This window comes from Podarcis muralis, chromosome 4 (assembly GCF_964188315.1).
Source record: "Podarcis muralis chromosome 4, rPodMur119.hap1.1, whole genome shotgun sequence".
NCBI lineage: Eukaryota > Metazoa > Chordata > Lepidosauria > Squamata > Lacertidae > Podarcis > Podarcis muralis.
In genome coordinates this window covers 24,538,394-24,558,857 of record NC_135658.1, presented here as the reverse complement: position 1 = coordinate 24,558,857, position 20,464 = coordinate 24,538,394, and the positions used below count along the sequence as shown (strand labels likewise).

Genomic DNA, 20,464 nt, shown 5'->3' with positions numbered 1-20,464 from the left:
GGGGTGATTATTAACGAAGTGCTTCCTTTAGAAAGAAAGGTTTCCCCCGCTATCCCTTTCCAGGACTGTGAGAGTCAGCGAACACGGGGGACGTTTCCTTTTTGTCTCCGCGCACTGCCAATGGTCCAGGCGCGAGGATTACACGCAGGCGCACTGAGCTTCCAAGCCGAGCGCGCTGCCCAGCGGCAGTTCAAACCTCGCGCGCGTGCGCACTAACAAAGCGGGAGGCGAAATGGAGGGGGCGGGGCGGCGTTACGAGGCGTCAGCGAGTTAGGGCTCCCGCCGCCATTTTGGGTTGGGTTTCTTTTTCCTTTTTTTTGTGTGCGCGTGTGTTTGCGCGCGCGCGCGGCTCGTCCCTCCGTCGCCGGTGGCCGAAAGAAACGGCTTCGGCGCCCGAGAGCTGCTCTCCGTCGCCCGCCTCCCCTCGTCTCCTCTCCGCAGCAGCGTCGCCTCCCTCGGCGCGATGTCGGCGAACAGGAACCTGAAGCAAGTGAGAATTGAGAACAGCTCCCCGGCGGCCGCCCCGCCGATCAGCATGGTGGGCGGCGGCAGCATGAAAGGGCTGCGCGGTCTGGAGCCTCCGCCGGACAACGAAGCGGCAGCGGCGGCGGCCATGGTGATGGTGAAGGAGGAGGAGGAGCAGGGCGGCGGCGCCGGCTTCACCGTCGACATCAAGAGCTTCCTGAAGCCCGGCGAGAAGAGCTACACGCAGCGGTGCCGCCTCTTCGTGGGGAACCTGCCCACCGACATCACCGAGGAGGACTTCAAGCGCCTCTTCGAGCGCTACGGGGAGCCCAGCGAGGTCTTCATTAACCGGGACCGCGGCTTCGGCTTCATCCGGCTGGTGAGGAAGAGTGCCCGGGGTTTCCCTTGGAAATGGGGTGTGTGTGAGTGTGTGTGTGTGTGTGTGTGTGTGTGAGAGAGAGAGAGAGAGAGAGAGAGAAAGAATGAATGGAGAATGAGAGGGAAATGTTCCCTTGCCCGTCCTCGCTCTACTTCTCTCCCCGCACCCCGCTCACGTGTGAACGAGGCCTTAACGTGTCCATATCCCTGCTCGCCCCCTCACTCGCGAACGGCTCTGCAGCAGAAACCGAGCGCGCGCGCACGAGAGAGCGACACTCCTTCTCCCGATAGACGCGCGTACACACACACATTCACACAAGCCCCCGCCCCGCGAAGCCGCTGTGCACGCGGGTGGCCTCCTCCCATCCTTTCACGTGCCTGCTGTATGGTCCCTTTACGTAGGGCTACGACTTTTCCTTCCGTTTGCCGTTGTCCTCCGTAACCCACGTTCACACCCCAGTTTTGATGATGAATGAATGGCTTTGTTCATTTGCAGCCACAGAGCCGATTTTCTGTCCTTCAGACGGCCCAGGAGCAACTGATGTGGATCCTGTATGAAGCTGTTCAGATGAAAGTCCCCCCAGCAGAAATAACATTGATGATTCTTAGAATTGTAGAGTTGGAAAGGACCCCGAGGATCATCTAGTCCAACCCCCCCCCCCAAATGCAGGAATACAGTGGAACCTCAGGTTGTGGACGTAATCTGTGGCGGATGCACGTCCGCAACCCGCGGCGTTCGCAAAAGAAGCAGCGCATCTGCGCAAGCATGTGACGTGATTTAGCGTTTCTGCGCATGCACGAGCGGTGAAACCCAGAGGTAACCTGTTCTGGTACGTCCGGGTTTGCCGCGATGCGCCAACCCGAGAAAACATAACCAGAAGCAATCATGAGGTATGACTGTATGCAGATGTCCCATACCGGGATCAAACCGGCTGCAATAAGAACACCATGCTGTAGCCAGTTGAGCTATCCCATGGTCAAGAGTTAAAACGTCCGCACCAATCCTGAAAAAGAGAGAAAGCTGTTCCATATTCCCAAGTTCCATGACTATTTTCCTCAAGTTTGTGTCAAAATGGTTACCCCATTCAAGTATTTAATGGGTGGTCTCACATGTCTTCGTGTGATTGTGAGCCGCCACCCCCGTTTTCCCCCATCATATATCATCTGCTCCACAAATCCAACATCATGGGTTGATAGAAAGTGGGACTAACTTTTCTTTGTGCCTGAAATGCAGCAACATTGGTCAGGCATTCCTCTTCAAACTTAGTTCTAATCATAATTAACATGTATTATCCCCACTTGCTCTGACAAGCAGACATTGACGGGATATTGGAACCAAATCACATCTTTTTTGAAAACTATTTAGGCTTCTTTTGCTGCCTCATGATAAAGGGCTATTTTTACCCGTCCCCCTGTTTCTTGCACCAGCAGAATTTCTATGAGGGACACGGTGGCTTCTTAATGATAAGTGGGACTGGAGACCTCATCAAACACCTAGGGATGTTTGAGGGTACTGTAGTGCCCCCAGGTGCCAAATTGGTTCCCTCAGCTCCTTCCCCAACACCAAACAGATTATTTTGGAATATTTATGGGACTTCTTTGCTGCCCAATAATTGAGGTTCTGTGAGCAGCGTAAAAATTACATGGCATTCATAGATTAAAAAGGTGGGGGGCACTCGTAAATAATAGTCAGGGGTTTCTATGGAGGAAGAAAAGCTGGCTCAGGTGTGGATGTGTGGATGGTTTGACTTTGTGTGGTCTAGGGCCCTTTACATGCATTCTGAAATTGACTTGGGGTTGTGTGTTGGAAGAACCCCCAGAACAGCGCTGGGGGACGGGTATTGTTCCATCTGGCAAGCTGGAATGCTTGCACAGCTGGAAAAATTTGAAAAGCGCAAAGTTGAATTCCCCCATAAAATGTTGAAATGAATTATTGGTGTGTTATATTCAACTGTGCATTATGTGTATATGTTTTTTCCTGAAAAGGAATCCAGGACACTAGCTGAAATTGCAAAGGCAGAACTCGATGGAACTATTTTGAAGAGCAGACCACTTCGAATTCGTTTTGCTACTCATGGAGCTGCTTTAACAGTAAAGAATCTTTCACCTGTTGTTTCCAATGAGCTCCTGGAACAAGCTTTCTCTCAATTTGGCCCTGTGGAAAGAGCTGTTGTTGTAGTAGATGATCGTGGCAGAGCAACTGGGAAAGGTTTTGTAGAGTTTGCTGCAAAACCCCCAGCACGTAAAGCTCTAGAAAGATGCAATGATGGAGCATTCCTGCTGACGACGTAAGTTCCTGATTGAATTTATTGTGGTATATGTATAAAGAAAACTGTGTAATTGGACTATCCAATAAAGTAGCAATAGAAGTTGCTCAAAACTCTTGGAAATTTGAACGGGTCTCAGAACCTAGTTTAGATTTCTTCTTTTTCAGCCTAAAAAAGCTGATAGTGACAGTTGCTTCCGTGAAAGATTATGACTCTACTTTATAGCAAGTATATATTAGAGATTTCAGAGGCATCCAAGGCAGGGGGAAGTATAAGAGAATGATTTTAATCCTCATGCTACTTTGCAGCCCTTCATTAAAGGGTCTTGCACCATAGCAGTCTAGTCTGAGAGATGATGATGAGTCTAAATTCAGCACTTCTCTGCTGTATCATGCTGGCTTTTCTACTTGTAGTCCTTACTCTGCATATTTGAAAGATATTGTGTAAGATGTTGGTTTTTAATGTTTGATGTTTTATTATGTTTTCACATATGCCGTAAACTGCCCAGAGTGGCTGGGGAAACACAGCCAGATGGGCAGGATATAAACAATAAAATTATTATTTATTAATATTAAATATGGTAGTTATCACTTGGATAAAATGTTACTATGCAGAGACATAGGAGAAAGCCCGCTCCTAATCCAAGACATTTAGTTATTACTCCCATCTTAGCAAGATGGTATTAACCCTTCTAACTATTCTGCCCATTGCTCCTTGATAGTCTGATTCCAGCATACCTGAAATATAATGTAGATTCTAGACACATTGCAGCTTAGCTAATGTTGTACCCAAAAATCCCATATTCATTGCTCTGGAATAAAATCTTAGTTTATGCGAGCATGAATTTGTTGGGTCAATCCCAACTCTGAAATAAATGAAGCCCATCTGCTTTATATGCAGAAGGTCAAGGGTTAATTTCGATGAAATTGAGCAGCAAGCAAAACTTACTCTACCGAATGTAGAGTACAAAACTGTAAGAAGAAGGCAGAGAGTACCAAAAAACCCACAATACAATGATGGGGCAGCACCTGAAGCCTTAGATGAACTTTCTCCCAGAGGCAAGTTTAGGGTAAATTCATTTATCCTTTAAGCCAACCTAGACAGAAGACCAACATTGTATAGGAGCGTAGCTGACAATTTTTCATTTTTCGTGAACCTGCAAGCAACCAAGGAATAAATTTAAGTGGCATTGAGATGTTGATGCAAAAGTATCCAAAGGGTATTGTTCTCAGCAGGAAGTGATCTGACCATAACAAGTGGCGGATGTCAATATTCACAACTTTCATATAACCTCTCCAGTTGAGAAAACAAGGTTCAGATTGTGGCCTGCCACATGTGTTTGGCTGATGACATGTTGGGACAGCCCCATTATCCTCATGGCAGCTATGAAGTCCTGAGCCACCCTGGAGCCTCTTGCCTCAGCATGGATGAGAAGTCTACCTCAGACACCAGCTCTTGTCACCTCAGGCAATGAGATTGCTGGACAGCAAGACTGGTAGTAAACCAGCAGAATCCCCTAACCTTTATCGATTCCCCAAACCCAGGAACACACATAATGGCGTGGGAAGGCATGTTCAGTTAAAATTCCCAAAGGTTGTTACTGTAATTTAAACTTTGTTTACGATGGCTGTCAAAATGATGGCGGCGTGTCACTTAATATGATAATTTCCTGTTCTTTGTATGCTTTAGCCACAAATACTTTGAGGTGATCACTCTGTCTGTTTGTTGGGCTAAGAACTGACCCTGAAATAATATGTTGTAAAATAATAATTGTTTTTATAATTCCATGCTTGGTACATATATAACCATGGCACTTTGATATGTTTCTTTGTATCCAGTTATGTAAGCCTCTCCCCCTGTAGTAAATCTTTCTGGAATTTTTGTTGCAAATGGGATTATTTTAATCAGCCATTGAACTGTAATGAAGTACTAGGTGCAACAGACCTTAAAACAGTTGGCTTGAAATACATTTTGCTCAGGAGAAAATGCTGCCGGTTTCTGTGGATGTTGAGGTTCCAGTGCATATTCTATGTAATTTTGAGTTAGGCCCTTTTAGTGTTCAGATTGTTAGTATTCACAGAGAGCTAAATAAACTTTGAGAATACTTTTAGAAGTAAGAATGTGTCACCAATAATAAAGCTACAGAGCTATCGTAAATCTGCTCTGAAGTTTCTCAGAGTGGCATCAGCCATTTTCCTACTGCATCAGCTGCAGGCTTGGAGAAATCAAACTTCTTCAACAAGTGGGTTGGCCTTGGCCTGCTCTTCCCCCAAAACACCCTGTTGTGGAGTATTGTGCTGGCAGTGGGAATAACACAGGTAGCTCCTTAACAGCCCATACCTTTGGTAAGCTCAGTGAGGGCTTCAGCAGTTGCCTGCAGTCAGTGGAGCCCAGCTTTGAGGTTTTATAAACTCAAGGTATGTAAAAAATATTTCAAGGCTATGCAATGAAGTTAAAATAACAATCCGGTAAGGAATATGAAATAAAATACAAAACAGCCAGGTTCACAGCCATTACTTCAAAATACAGTGGTACCTTGGGTTACATACGCTTCAGGTTACAGTCTCCGCTAACCCAGAAATATTACCTCGGGTTAAGAACTTTGCTTCAGGATGAGAACAGAAATCGTGCAGTGGCAGCGCAGCGGCAGCAGGAGGCCCCATTAGCTAAAGTGGTGCTTCAGGTTAAGAACAGACCTCCAGAACGAATTAAGTTCTTAATCTGAGGTACTACTGTAAAGTATATTCTCTACTTGGTGAATTAAATGTAACAACAAACCATATTGATGCAGAAAGAATACAAAGTTAATGCTATGAATAATTGCATATTCCATCTCCATGTTTGGCTGTCATGTAAGCAACAAATGGCTGCCAAATGGAAGTAAAATCCATAAATTTAGCTGCACCCTGAGATACCCTTCATTTATAAGCCAGTTTCTCAGAAATAAAAATAAACATTACCTTATTGAACCAAATATTTAAAGAAAAACCAAGGACTCCTTTCAGCCATATGATATGGTCAAATGATCAGCTTCTAATAGATTTACATTATAACTCTATTCAGTTCATCAAAAATTGATAAAAGACAGAGTTTGGAGGTCAAAGGCACTGGTATACCTATTATTTTATTACCTTTTCCCAAAATTTGTACAGTACACATGTTTGCAAGACCACTACATGAGCCAATAGATTCTGATAGGTTTTGTTAAATAAAAATAAATGTTGTTTGACAGAGCGGGTTGATTGTTAACTCATGGTGACTTTAGTCATTAAAAAACAAACAAAATTAAATCAACATTTTCTGTTTATTATTTAGGTACTTCCTAAACAAGTATGTACTAATTAGTTGCTATAAACATAAATAACACATTGATTTAAAGTGGATCAATGCCTTTATATAGCCTATTTTAGAAAAATGATAGACATTGTGTATATAAAAATGCTTTGGATCATGTCAAGCTTAATTATAGCTTAATGCTTGGGATCATGTCAAGCTACATTAGAATTACATTGACTTGTTTCATGTAAACAGCACATTGTGTAATTTTATTTAAAATCTTTTTGTCACATAGTCATCTTGCACCATCTCACACAAAATAAAATGCTCTCCCTAAGAAGCAAAAGCTGCCAGTAGTTACTTGGTATATTGGTGTTCTTTATGAGATGGAAGGTAACTGTCCATGTCCTTTCATCGTTAGTCATAAATATGTATGACTGTCAACTCTGATCCAATTAATTTGTATGCACCCTGGTGTTTATATGCAAGCAATATTCCTTCTTAAGTCATTTAAATCAACATGCAGATTTTGCTTATTTGTGCTATTTATAAGTGAACTGGGGACATTGGCATATTATGGCATATTATATTAATAATTGGTATATTAGATTATGTCGCAGTTTCATTTTACAGGAGTTTGTTTCATTTATAATGTTGTTTTCTTTTTAAGAACCCCCCGACCAGTAATTGTAGAACCTATGGAGCAATTTGATGATGAAGATGGGCTGCCTGAGAAATTAATGCAAAAAACACAACAATATCATAAGTACGTTTTATACATTCACATTATAGAATATTAAAAAACGGGAAGTAAAGCTTTAACTCCTGGGAGGTGTGGGTCTAATTCAAAAACTTGATTGTTGGTACCAGTAAAGCTAGCCATGACAATATACCTTTATTTAAAATGGATTGGTGAAATATAATATGAACTAGGGAAAAACTGTCATGGTTGAAGGGCTCTTTTTTGGCCACAACAGAAGTGAAAGCTAATGGATAAGGATGCATAAAATTAGAATGCATCTCACTGGCCTCAGCCATCACAAAACTTATGAAATATCCTCACATTCCACACCAAAAAAAGCTGGCTGAATTAGAAATAGTGCAAGAGATGGGGATAGCTCTAGCTTTTGGAGGGCTCTTGGTAAGATTTTGAACTCCTCCCCTGCTTTGATGGGTGTCATGATCGCTTTTCCCCTTTGCCCAATCAGTTTCTCCCTCCCTCTCAGGATTGTGTCCAAAGGGATCAGTGGCAGGTAGTGAGGGGCACTGTCCCTTGGTGTCTCCTTATTTGCTTATATGAGAGGTTCCCTGACTGAGAAATAGGGGCTGCAAAGTAGCAAGCTGTTGGGAGAAGGTTCTGTCTATTGCACCGATGTGCCCTATTTGATTAAAAAAATTGCCCTGAACTGTTCCTCTTTCTATGTGTTTCAGGCAGATGTGTGTTTTGAACACACAGGTGTGTTGCCTCCACATCTTGTTTGGCTTTAAATGAGCTAGATAGAAGTAAAGAAACGAATTCTTTTCTTTAGAATGCGTAAGGAAGACTTGCTTAAATAATGGAGAAATTTGTCAGTTAACTGCATTTTGCTGTGCCATTTATGAATGCATTCTGTTCATGTGAAATGTGATGTGCTCCTAGGGAAAGAGAACAGCCACCACGTTTTGCTCAACCTGGAACATTTGAATTTGAGTATGCTTCGCGATGGAAGGCTCTTGATGAAATGGAAAAGCAACAGCGGGAACAAGTTGATAGAAACATTAGAGAAGCTAAGGAGAAGCTGGAGGCAGAGATGGAAGCAGCTCGACATGAGCACCAGTTAATGCTGATGAGACAAGGTATTCTGCATCCCTATTCTGCAATTTTTATTGCATAAACTGAAAAATTACTAAAAGTGGTCTGTGTTGTCGCAGGAAATATATATCTAAAGTGTCTATACATTGTGAACATTTCCATATTTTTACAAGCCACAAGCAGGGATTTTTCAGGAAGTTTGTGCAATGTCCAGAGCTACCTGTAGGTAAACATACTATGACCAAACTTATTTGACACTTTGTATATGCTCTGATGCTATGTTATACTCCATGACCCACAAATGCAAGCTTGCCTCCATTGAAATATTTTACTCCAGCCTTTATAAATGCACTAGGTCAGGAGTGAGCAACCATTATTCCTTTTGTTATTAATGTATGCAGCATGTGTAATTCCTTTTTTAAAAAAATCACAGTAGCAAAATAATAATAATACTGTGACTGGGGTCTAAAGTGCACATGTAATCTGAGACATAGTTTATAGGTAACATAACTTTTCATTGTGCTTTTTAGTGTCTATTTTTATATTGATAACTGTTCCTGTTAAAATGATAATTGCTAGCTGCTGCTTTGACTTTTCACAGATCTTATGAGGCGTCAGGAAGAATTGAGACGTTTGGAAGAACTTAGAAATCAGGAGCTACAGAAACGAAAGCAAATACAATTGAGGTATTCTATAAATCCACGCTAGAGGGCAATAGCCCTTAGATGTGTGAAATGAGATTTCATAACTCAAGAGATACCATTTTAAAACTAGCTCTAGTCCTCTGTAGCCTTTAAAACACATACATAGTGAATTGACTACTTAGAGACTGACTACAAAGTCCCATGACTGTGACACAGATGTGGGAGGTTGTGTCAGTAGCTGCCAGGCCTAGTGCCTTGTTACAGGAATTATAGTATAGTAATTCAGGAACCTTAGAACTTGTTATAAAACCATTGCTTATATTTTACTATGTTGAATGTTTACATAGGTTCTTGAGGTATCTAAAAGTAACATGGGGCGAGGATCAAATGCTTGTGAGTTTTTTAAAAACAGGGTATTAGAAGCTCAATTGGAGTCTATACTGCAGATGAGGAAAGGTATTATGAAGGCCAAGATGATGCCAGCATGGCTAATGAGCAGAGTCAAAGAAGCTATTATAGGCAAGAAGGCATCCTTCAAAAAATGGAAGTCTTGTCCAAATGAAGAGAACAAAAAAGAATACAAACTGTGGCATCTGGTTGGCCACTGCAAGAACAGGGCCATTGGCCTGATCCAGCAGGCTCTTATGTTCTTATTGATGGAGAAAGTGGTCAAAAGACAACAAATAAAGCAGAGAACAGTAGATGGATGATGACAACATCATCATCAATTAAATTTCTATACTGCCCTTCAACCGAAGACCACAGGGCAGTTTATAGTATAAAAACACAAGAATATGTAACATAATAACAAACAAAAACAATAACCCTTCCACGTAGGGCCATAGATAGTTTAATTAGCCAAAGGCTTGGGAGAAGAAAAATGTTTCTGCCTGGTACAGAAAGCTACTGCAGAAAAGGCCTGTTCCAGACCTTTTGTGGAGGAGGCACACAAAGAAAAGCTTCAGATGATGATTGCAGGGTCTGGGTTGGTTCATATGGGGGCTATAGTTCTTCTAAGATTGAAAATCATGTTTTTGTGATATTGGAAGGGAATGATTTTATAGTTTTTGGAATGAAAAGATGTAATAAGTGTCTTAGGAAGATGCATTCTGTGCAAAACCATTAGACATGAAGAAGAACATAGGCGCCGTGAAGAAGAGATGTTGCGCCAAGAGGAATTGAGAAGACAGCAGGAAGGAGGATTTAAGTCCAATTTCATGGATAATGTAAGTAGAACTCTTATTTACTGAAATGGACACATGCTTTTCCTAAACCTGTTAGTGATACAAGTATCATCTTCCTGTCTGCCTTTACTTTCTCTCCATTATAACTTACTTTCTTTAAAAGTTATTCCTGGAACCAATGTAATGGTCTAATATTTGTCATAACTCCATAACAGAGAACAGTGGCCACATCTCTAAAGTAATAATGATTAATAACGTAAATGATTACCCCCCTCCTTTTCATATTCATTTCTAACTTATGCTGTCTGTGGCTTAGATTCTAAGCATTAGTGCCAATAGAACAGAAACTACTGTCTGTACAATCCTTTGCACTGAGAGCAACTTTCAGAAAAAGCATGTCTTTCAGCTTTCCCAGGACTGCACTGCTTGTAATTTCCTTTGTGTCAAATTTCTACACACAAAAATGACATTAATTCAACTCTGATTTTGTCTGCCATGGAAGACTTTGTAGTACACATGAAGCAAGTGTGATATGATGAGAAGCTAGTATACGGAAACTCAAATAAAGGGGTATTTTTGTTCCATTGTTGCTTTCCTCTTCTACATGGTACGAGTAAAAATGAAGAAATAATTATTGTAAATTACCTCAAATAATTATTCCAATGCAGAATTGCTAGATAGTGTCCTCTGTACTTATACGTTATCATACATACAAAATAATAATCTGGGAACATTTTCTATAACCTATATAAAGATGCGTTTCCAGGAACAAACAGCTTCTAATGGTTTTGTCAAAGGCAAAAAAAGAAATACAGATGATTAAATGAAATTGGAAGTAGTACAAAGAGAGGGGGGAGAACATTTCCTGAAAGCAGAGAAGGGTCAGAATTGTCATTTGGACCCTGTTGAAGTCACCCTTCAGGTTCATCTGTAAGAGGATATGTTTTTTAATGCAGGTTGTATTTGTCCATAGGAAGGAAATACAACTATAGCCACATTGGCATCCCTCTCCTGTCATTCACTGTAGCAGATGGGTCAGATGCCTGGACTTCTACCCTAGAGTCAAGATGCAAAATTTCCAGAATTTTTGAATACAAGGGGGGAAATTGCTTGGAAATTTGGGGAAACATGTAAGTTTGCAATATTTAGGCATCCAATCTAAAATTACTACTTTTAAGAATAGAAAATATATTATGTAAACGAGGGGGAGCATACTTGTGTGACAGAGCACATACTTAGGAAGCAGAAATTTCTAGATTCAGCCCCTGGCACTTTTAAGTTAGAAAAGAAATCTGGCAGCAGAGACCTGTCTGAGATGCTAGAGAGCTACAGCTAGTCATAGAATGATAGAATTGTAGAGCTGGAAGGGAATCTCAACAAAAGCATAATTTTAAAAGAGAAAATGGTTCCTAAGACAGTTTCCATGTTTTCCATGGAATTTTTAAATAAAACTTTGGAAAAAGGCTTCCCTCTACTTTAATATCTATATTGAAAGTTCAACTGCATGAATGGTTAGGAAGGTGCTATATGGTATGTTTTATAACTATGCTCACCTCTCACATTTAAACTTACATGGAGGTGAAATTCCTGAGAGAGGTTTGCTGAAAGAAAATAACCAGAGTTTGCTGTGTTCCCACAGTTCTGTTATATGTCCTCATATGGGTCTTAAATTCTGCTGTGCCTGCACTATTCTTAGGTGTGTTTTTCCTCTGATTATTCATTTGTGTTGCACCTTTGATCCTTTATTGTCCCTGGTGATTTTTCTGCAAAGCAGTCAGCTGGCATGTGGAATGATTTGTAAAGACTTTTGTCATGCTCTTCACCCAAGTGTTTCTAACTTTAATTGGAGAAAAGTCTTCAGATCATCTCCTGGAATTTTAAAAATAGTGTTTATATTACAATTTTTATGCATTTATTTTTTCTCATTTATGCTGTAGCAGATATGATTAATGCATGATTGTACAGCACTCAATTACTCCGGCAGAATGTATTAGTCGCCTCCACTGAATTGTGTTCAGGGTGCTGTGAGATGCATGAAAACTGCTGTGCATACATGCAAACCATCAATTGGTTTGTGAGAAATCCTCGTAAGGCAAATGTTATTAATGATGAAGATTAAATGATACATATTAGCTGTTCATTTTATTTACCATTGGGAGGGGATATGAAAGATAGGTTGTGAAATGTGTTGCACTTTTTAAAAAACCCACCTTTAACCTAATGGATAGGGCGAGTTTTAATTACAGAATTTGGCATACTAATTTATAGTAGGTGGAATATATATGTAAATTCACAATATGCTGTTTATTGAGTTATAACTTAACAATTTGAAACTGTATTTGGTTGGTACTGTCCAACATGCGCCCATAAATTTTATCATTCGGAGGCCTATCTTCTGTGAACTAGTGGGTGTGACTACTTGAAGTGGTGATCTGAACATTTTACGAAATCTTCTGTTCGAAAGAGGATAATCATTTAATGTAGCAGGTAGCTGAAAGTTTGGGGTGGGGGAGGGATGTTCATTTTGCCTTCTTTCCCCAGAATTTGCTTCTAAATCTACTTTGAAAAAGAAGTTGTTTTCAAGATGTTGCAAAATAGATGTAATTGCACTTGCTTGTAAGCAGCAGTAATAATTATCTTGAGGCTAATGTGCTTCAGCAGCAACACTTCATGACTATTTTCCATAAAGCTGGTATGACATTTTTGCTCTATAAGTTAATGTTATGTTGGAATGTGGTATCCTCCAGCTGTGTGTAGTTCTTTAGCTAATGTTTGCCTACAGTTTAATAACCTTTTAAAGTACTACAGAACCTGAAAGATTCTATAACATTTTATGTAGTTGTGGGTCTTGGTCCAGCGGTTTAGCTTTTATGTAGAGAGCCCTGTTTGTCCAGGGCTTTTTCTGCTCTCTTCTTCCAGAGGAAAATATGGGTGGTGCTCATGCATTCTGAACATTTTCTTGTGAAAAAAGAGGGTGATGTAACTATACTAGTAGGGGGGAAATTTCACTCATATGTTTTCTTTGCTTTGTTAGAAGGGCACATCGTCTACTCTCTTCCAATGAATGTGGATAAAACCTGCATGTGTGAAATATGAACAAGTTGCATATTAAATTAAGCATTTATGCTAAAGTCTTTTCTATAATTTTGTAAACGTTTTAACTAAAACTCTCCAAGTGACTTGGCAGGTGCCTCCATTGCTACCTCTTAAAAGTTAGAAGGAAGACAGTGCAATAAACAGCTTCGCTTGTGTAACCCTAGTTAGCACAGAGTTATATGCCATGCGAAGTCCACATGGCATAGCCATATACATGCTGTAGCCCTTTTAATCTCAGAATCTGCTGTGAACCTTAAAGAGAGCCCCATCCTCAGCTTAGGTAGATTTACTTCTCATAGAGTTTTGAACCTGCAAGAGGAAGGAAGATGACATGTGTGAGGGTTGGGGTGGGGAACTGGGTGGGTAGAAGAGTTCATGCGACTGGCTGCCAGTGCAGTTCCATGCCCAATTTAACAGGCTAGTTTTAACTCTTTAAAGTCTCTGAATGATTTGGGCCTGAACTACTTGAAGGACTTCCTTCACCTATATCTACATACCTGCACTCTTAAGATTAACAAAAGAGGCCCTCCCCATTTTTCTGTTGTTTTGGTTAGTGAGATTGGCCAGTACTGGAGAGACTTTTTTTCACTGTTTATGTCAATTGATCTTTAAATTGGTAACACTTTTTGGTTGTGATACATTTTTCCTGTGCCTCATCTCCTTAAATTATGTTTTGTTTAATGAGATGAGTTAAGGTAAAGGCATTTTATTGATCCTGTATCTTTGAATTTTATTATGTTAGTACCAGTAGAACCTTATTATTCTGTCAAACAGCATGTAAGTGTTTTTAGATGAATGGGAAGGGAAAACAAAACTGGCTTGTGTAGAGTTTTTGGCAGTATTACTTAGCTTCTGTTTTAATAATAATCTTTTTGCTTTTGGTGAATCACACTGGGGGGGGTTGACTGATTATAAAAATGTTTTATCTGTGTTGTTTGCCCCATTTATTTTGACGGTGCCACTTTATTGCAGAATTAAATTTGAAACTATTGTTTGTATGTATTTATAAACAACTTAACTTTTGTTTCTTGCACTGTGAAAGTAAGTCTACTTACGTAATCTTCAACATTTTTTAATTAAAAGGAAGGGATAAATGGTAAGTGTACTTGGAACCACAAAAAGAGTCCTTGTTTTTAGAGTTAACACAGAATTAATTTTCAGATGCTTCTACTTGGGACATGTATGCAGTTCATAGACAATATCGGCATATTAATTTAATTACAAGTTGCTAAAAAAAGAAAACAGCTTACAATTTTATCGAAGCTATTTTGCTATGGAAGTAAACAAATAAAAATTCTGCCAACCTTCAGTCGTGTCCCAGTAGATACTTAGGGTAGAATTCAACTGACATTTACTCAGAGAATACTAATTGAAATGAATGGGCTTATATTAGTTGTGCTCATAAATTTCAATGTGTACTCTGAGTAAGAGTTAGTTGACTTCCACCCACAGTTTACTATTCACATAGTTTGGGATAGTGCTTTTGACCAGAGGAAAAGTTATTTAACTTGCCTACAGTGCAAATCACTGATAACTTAGGATACAGATTAACATTTTTCTATTAGCTTCCTAAAGTTACCTTAAAAAGCATTTCTGGGCAGTTTTGATGAAATGTTTGCAATTTAATGCCTTTAATCATTACATAGGTAAAAGCAATCATAAAATGAAATCGTAAGAGAGTTGTGGTAGAACATGTATTTTGCTTGCAAAAAGTTCAGGTTCTATCCCCATCAACTTCTTTTAAAAGGATTAAACAGTAAGCGAAGGCCACTAACTGAGACCCTGGAGTGCTGGTGCCAGATAGAGTAGGCCATACTTGATTAGATGAAATGAGCATGTGAAGTAAGTGAAAGGCAGTTATTAATATATGTATAATTTCAAATTGGAAACTTCCTAATTAACTTAGTACATATTAGTAGAGACGCAGTGAATATATTACTCTTACTTGAGTTTTTTCTTCTCCTGAAATGTTTTTAAAGGCTGCTGTTCTCAGTAAAGGCTCCTTTTGATTCATAGGGTATATGGAATAATTTCCCCCTCTTTCCAGCTACCAACATCTGCAACCCTTGTCAAAATAATTTTAATATAACTGCCACTAATTGCCTTTGTCCATGCAGTTCATAAATCAAATAAGAAAGGAGACTTATTGGTGTTTAAATGCCACTACCAAACATTTGTGGTTGTGGATCACCCTTAATTACATGTAATTTTAATCTGAGAAATGTACTTTATAGCACTTTGCTTGTGACATGAAAATACAAGAGATTCTATCTTAAACTGTAAGGATTGTTTTATTGGAGTTCAGAGGGGCAATGACAAGATAAGAAAAAGTTTTGTCAAGTAAATTTACAGACTACTGAGTTTCAGCAGAGAGTTTTCCAACAGGTTAAATTAGTGTTTCTCAAACTTTGGGTTTCCAGCTGTTGTTGGACTACAACTCCCATCACCCCTACCTTGCAGGACCAGTGGTCAGGGATGATGGGAACTGCAGTCCAACAACTGTAGGAGACCCAGGTTAGAGAAACATTTGATTAAATAATGCAAAAACCATACTTTTCCCATTCCCAGCTTGGGATGGTGAGTAGGAGGGAAGAGGTGCATTGGCTTAACAGTTGGACATTCAGTGAAGGCTTGCTCCATCTGAATACCCTGCAGGACTGTCGGCTGCTGGAAAGACAACTGCAGTCTAGCTCTTTATGGGGTCAGGAATTCTTTTGTTCCAACAACATCACAGTTTGCTTATATTTAACCATGCCTACCTCAGAACCAAAAGTGGGCCATTAAATTGTGTCTCCAGCACTCTGTCACCAAAAACACTTACAGTAAAGTGAATAGCTAACTCAATACTAGAATGTATTCAATTAAGCTGAATGTTGGGTGATACAAAAGGAAGTACTTCACACAGTGAGTGCATAGTTGAATATAGAATTTTCTACTGCAGGAAGTTGTGATGGTTTGGACAAGCTATAAAAGGGGATTAGACAAATCCATGCAGGATATAGCTGTCAATTAGCAATGATGGATATGTTGAAATATCCGAGGCACTAGTCCTCAGAATAACCATTTTCTGGATATCACAGTAGGTTGGCCGGTGTGAGAACAGAATGCTGGACTAGATGTCCCTTTGATTTGATCCAGCAGTTATGGTCTTACATTCTTAACTGAGCTTTTTTGCTTGGGCATCAAGAATCTGGAGGAAATGTGTTAAGACATCTTAACACTTCTTAACTGTCTGGGCAGTGGGGCGAATAGATAACGGGTGAAAATATATTTAACTGAGGGATGTACAGTGGGGATTAACACAATCCAAGTTAGTCAAAACTGGGAAAATTAGTATCTGTGGATCAATTTTCATTCTGGTTGACGGGTTCTATTGCTAGATCTACGTCCAAAGTTCAGGATATTCCTACATCTGATAAATATATTTACTATTTCTCCCCACAACATTATCCCTCAGGATATATAGAAATAATGAAAGTAGATGAGAAACAGGCTTGTGCCTTGGTGCCACAGGTTTATATAGAGCACCATGTTCTCATTGTTGAGAATACCAGGAGATTGACATTTCTGTGCTTGGGGTGAAGAAGGGACCCATCACCCTTTTTAATGTTTCCCAGTCCCTAGTGACTCTTCCCAAGTCTCATGCCATGCTTTGCCCAGGACAGTTCTTTGAGCCTCACAATGTTAGTATTGTCTGGGCAATATTTTGGTTACCTTAAATTCTAGTTTTTCATCGAGTTTTTCCTTTGGTCATTTTAAACCCTTCTCCCCAATTCTTTGCTTTTTCTGCTGTGTTTCTCTTTCACCTGATTCTTATGGGGAAATCCAAATCTGTGGAAAAAATAGAGAAAGAGAAGAGGATGAGAAGGCTTTACTTCCTCTCATCGGAGAAGAGGGAGCATGACCAAGTTGAGTCTGGGAATCCAGCTGTATTGTCTTCACCTCTTCATATACTTGCTAGCATTCATGCATGCTAGTTGTATTTAAGTGCAGTCTCCCACACTTCTTGCCTCTAAACCTCTTGCCTACTGAATATATTTTGTTTATGAAGGCTTTTCCTGGGGTCTAACTCAGTCATTTAAGGAATGTAAATTGTAGAGCCCCAGAAATAGTTGTATTGTTTTTAGAATGTGTAAATATGGTTTTATTGTTTTTTATTTTATAGCTCGTTGAAATGATTTCATTACTTTTAGAATTTGTATTTTGATGTCCTATTCCATTCTTCTACACTGCTTAAATGGTGTTAATGCTGTGAGGTGGTCTATAAATGTGTTAAATAAACTCCACAGGTTTCTGTCTATATCTGTGCCATGGACAGAAACTGGGGAGGAGCCACCAGGGACTGGGATGCATACTGAAGCTAGTCAAATGACTATTTACTTGTATTTACTTGACTGGGTGGAGGGTTGATGGGTGCCTTGTTCACTCTAGGAGAGTGAACTGGGTGGAGGGTTGATGGGTGCCTTGTTCACTCTAGGAGAGAAAGCATCTTCAAGGTAAGTAACCAGTGTATCATTTATGTGTAACCACTGCTCTGTTTCTGTTATTTTCTTGCTTCTTTGATCACAGTTTTGCATATACAGTGGTACCTCGGTTTAAGAACAGTCCTGTTTAAGAATGATTCGGTTTACGAACTCCGCAAAACCAGAAATAGTGTCCCGGTTTACGAACTTAACCTCGGTCTAAGAACGGAAACTGAATGGTGGAAGGGAACCGGTGGCAGTTGGTTTAAGAACAGTTTCGTTTTAAGAACGGACTTCCAGAACGGATTAAGTTTGTAAACCAAGGTACCACTGTAGTAGATCTTTGCAGTGTGCTTGCTTACTATACAAATTGCTTTACTTACTATACAAAAGGACAAAAAGTTTATTCAGTACTACTGATTTCCGTCAGTTTTTTAATACGGTAGTTTTTTGGTAATTGGATTTGCAGCTAGGATAACTTGTGAGATTTTCTGATTCCATGCAGGTTAGAGATACAAACGCTGACCCCCTTGAATGCTTATACTTTCTTTTCCATGGCATGTTGTTTACAGTTTGGTTCTAGAACATTTATTACAGAGATAAAGATAAGGCTTCTGTCATTCAATTTGATATGCTTCAAGATACAGCTGATTGCATGATGTAAATCTTTAGCCACTTAAACTTGTGAAAATGAACTGTGCTCTTTGTAGGTGACTGAAGATCACTTCATAGCTGATGAATTTCCTATATGCATATTACTTTTCATGCATGATGAATATATTTGGCTGTGGTACATGTGTGCTTAAGATTATGTTTATTTGGTGCTCCTGATTGTCTTCCATCCAGGCTATTGATCAGCTCCATGTCTGCTTATCTGACCATGCTGTGCCATCAAATGTTTCTATACCATTCATTGAGTTAGAATTTACGAACATTCTAAACAGAAGTGGCATCCATGTTGGAAATTAACATATATGAAGCATTTCTTTTTAGTTCTGTTGGCTTGAAGAATGGGGATCTGTTCAGTATCATGTTAAGGCACTGAAGTTTTATAAGGCTGAGCCCCCACCCACCCTCCTATTTTACTTGTCAGAGTATTCTCAGCAGTTTCCTGAATAGATCTAAGAAAATGTCCGATAATGGTTTAATTGCTTAAAATCTTAGTATTTCTCAATAAAAGGGCAGTGGTGAATGCTGCTTTCCCGAAGATTTCCCTTTCATAGGTAAGCACTCTTTACAGTCAGGACTTCGTTAGTGATATAAACTTTTTGGATATTAACTAGAAGTACGCCTGTATACTTAGTGCATTTTTAAATAGAACAAATGTGTGCTATAATTTGCTACTATTCTCAGTTCCTAATAATCTTCAATTGCCAGCATTATAAAAAGTAATATGAAACTACATTACATGTCATCTATGCAGTAGGAATGTAATAAAATTATTGTCTATCATGAGTGGTTATGTTTACCCCTCATGCTTCCTTCTACCTCTTTGTACTTATTTGTACCTACCAAATGATCCAACCTCTTTTGTCAGTAGGCCTTGTATTTTTTTTTCTCCTGTTACCCTCTGTAGTGTATTCATGGGTCATCCTTCTGCCTTGTATAAGGTTATGGATAATCAAACTGACATTCACAGCAGTTGCACTGAATTTTCTGCAGTTATGATTGGCCCTTGTCCCCCTCTGTTGTATTTGAAGTATTAATGATATCACCGCATCTCATATATGTTTTTATGGTGACAGGCAGCTTGTTGTTCACGAAATCCATGCTGCGTCTGAGGTCAATTGGAATGTGTATATATTTAATTGTGATACACATAGTTTTTAATTACTATTTTAAAAATACATTTAAAATATTTTATGTACAGTAGTTGTATTATGGTACAATCTGACATGGTCAACTTTAAATAAGAACCTGATTGTGCTGGAACTGTATAAAGACAATATTAGTTATTATTATTACTATTATTATTATTATTAATGCCACCCATTCTGCTGGGTTGCTGGTTTCCTAGATCCAATACCATCTAGGAAAGGAAAGGATTGCTGTATGTATTGTGAATTAAGTCTAGAAAACAAAGTCTTGACCATTGGGTACAGCACCGTGAAATTGTTTCAATTGTTTCAGTGCATTTAGAGATATTCTTGATCTATTTATTTTTCATTTCTCTAAGAGAATTAGGTGAATGAAGCAAATAGTATTTTTCTTGTGGGAATAAACTTCAGAATAGGTGTTCCAGCTTCCTACATAAGCTTGCTTGAAGAATGAGATGAAAAAATGCCTTAAAAATTGATGTGATAGTTTTACATTGGTTGGTGATTGTTGTACCTAAGAATTAAATATACACAGACATGTCACACGATGTCAATTGAATTACTATGTCAAAAACCTTCATATATTTACCTGACAATAAGTCCATTCTTGAGGGTTAATGCTTTTTTGCCAGTCTGTACTGTCAAATATATTTAAGAATAACATGGTTAGATTTAATACATGATTTGCTGAGCTATGCAGCCACACTTGGATGTATATTTGAGGGAATATTTTTATTTTAACGGAAACCTTGAAAATAGTTTTTAGAAGGAATACATTTCTTCCTGTTCATTAATGCTTAACCGTTAGGCTCCATTAATTGAGAAAATAAATAATAACATATATGTACGAGACATGTGATTTATTATAGTCATTCTACAGAATTCTACAGAATGAACATTTGCTTATGTATTATAGTGAGACACTGAGATGGCTGGTGCTGTTTTGCAGTTTTTAAAGATTGGATTTATGGTTGAAGCAATGGAAGCTTCAACCTTAAATCTGGTTCCATATCCAGCTTGGTTCACTATTTTGATTTCAGTGCTGCAGGTGCAGAAAATCTCCCTTCATAGAAATATTGTAG

General features: G+C 39.3%; 1 protein-coding gene across 4 annotated transcripts in view; it reads left to right on the top strand.

The window, feature by feature from the left end:
- The first annotated feature begins 247 nt into the window (after positions 1-247).
- Positions 248-20,464, top strand: part of PSPC1 (paraspeckle component 1) — a 59,852-nt gene continuing 39,635 nt past the window's right edge. For 2 of the 4 annotated variants that reach the window (XR_013392526.1, XR_013392527.1), the window contains exons 1-7: positions 248-844; positions 2,830-3,131; positions 7,057-7,152; positions 8,026-8,222; positions 8,780-8,864; positions 9,949-10,048; positions 10,980-11,136. Coding sequence is in view for 1 of the 4 variants with exons in the window: in XM_028726273.2 (XP_028582106.2) it covers positions 464-844; positions 2,830-3,131; positions 7,057-7,152; positions 8,026-8,222; positions 8,780-8,864; positions 9,949-10,048 (1,161 nt within the window). In the remaining 3 variants the exon portion in view is untranslated. The remainder of the gene's footprint in view (positions 845-2,829; positions 3,132-7,056; positions 7,153-8,025; positions 8,223-8,779; positions 8,865-9,948; positions 10,049-10,979; positions 11,137-20,464) is intronic. The other 2 variants (XR_003706315.2, XM_028726273.2) reach the window with 2 other exon arrangements.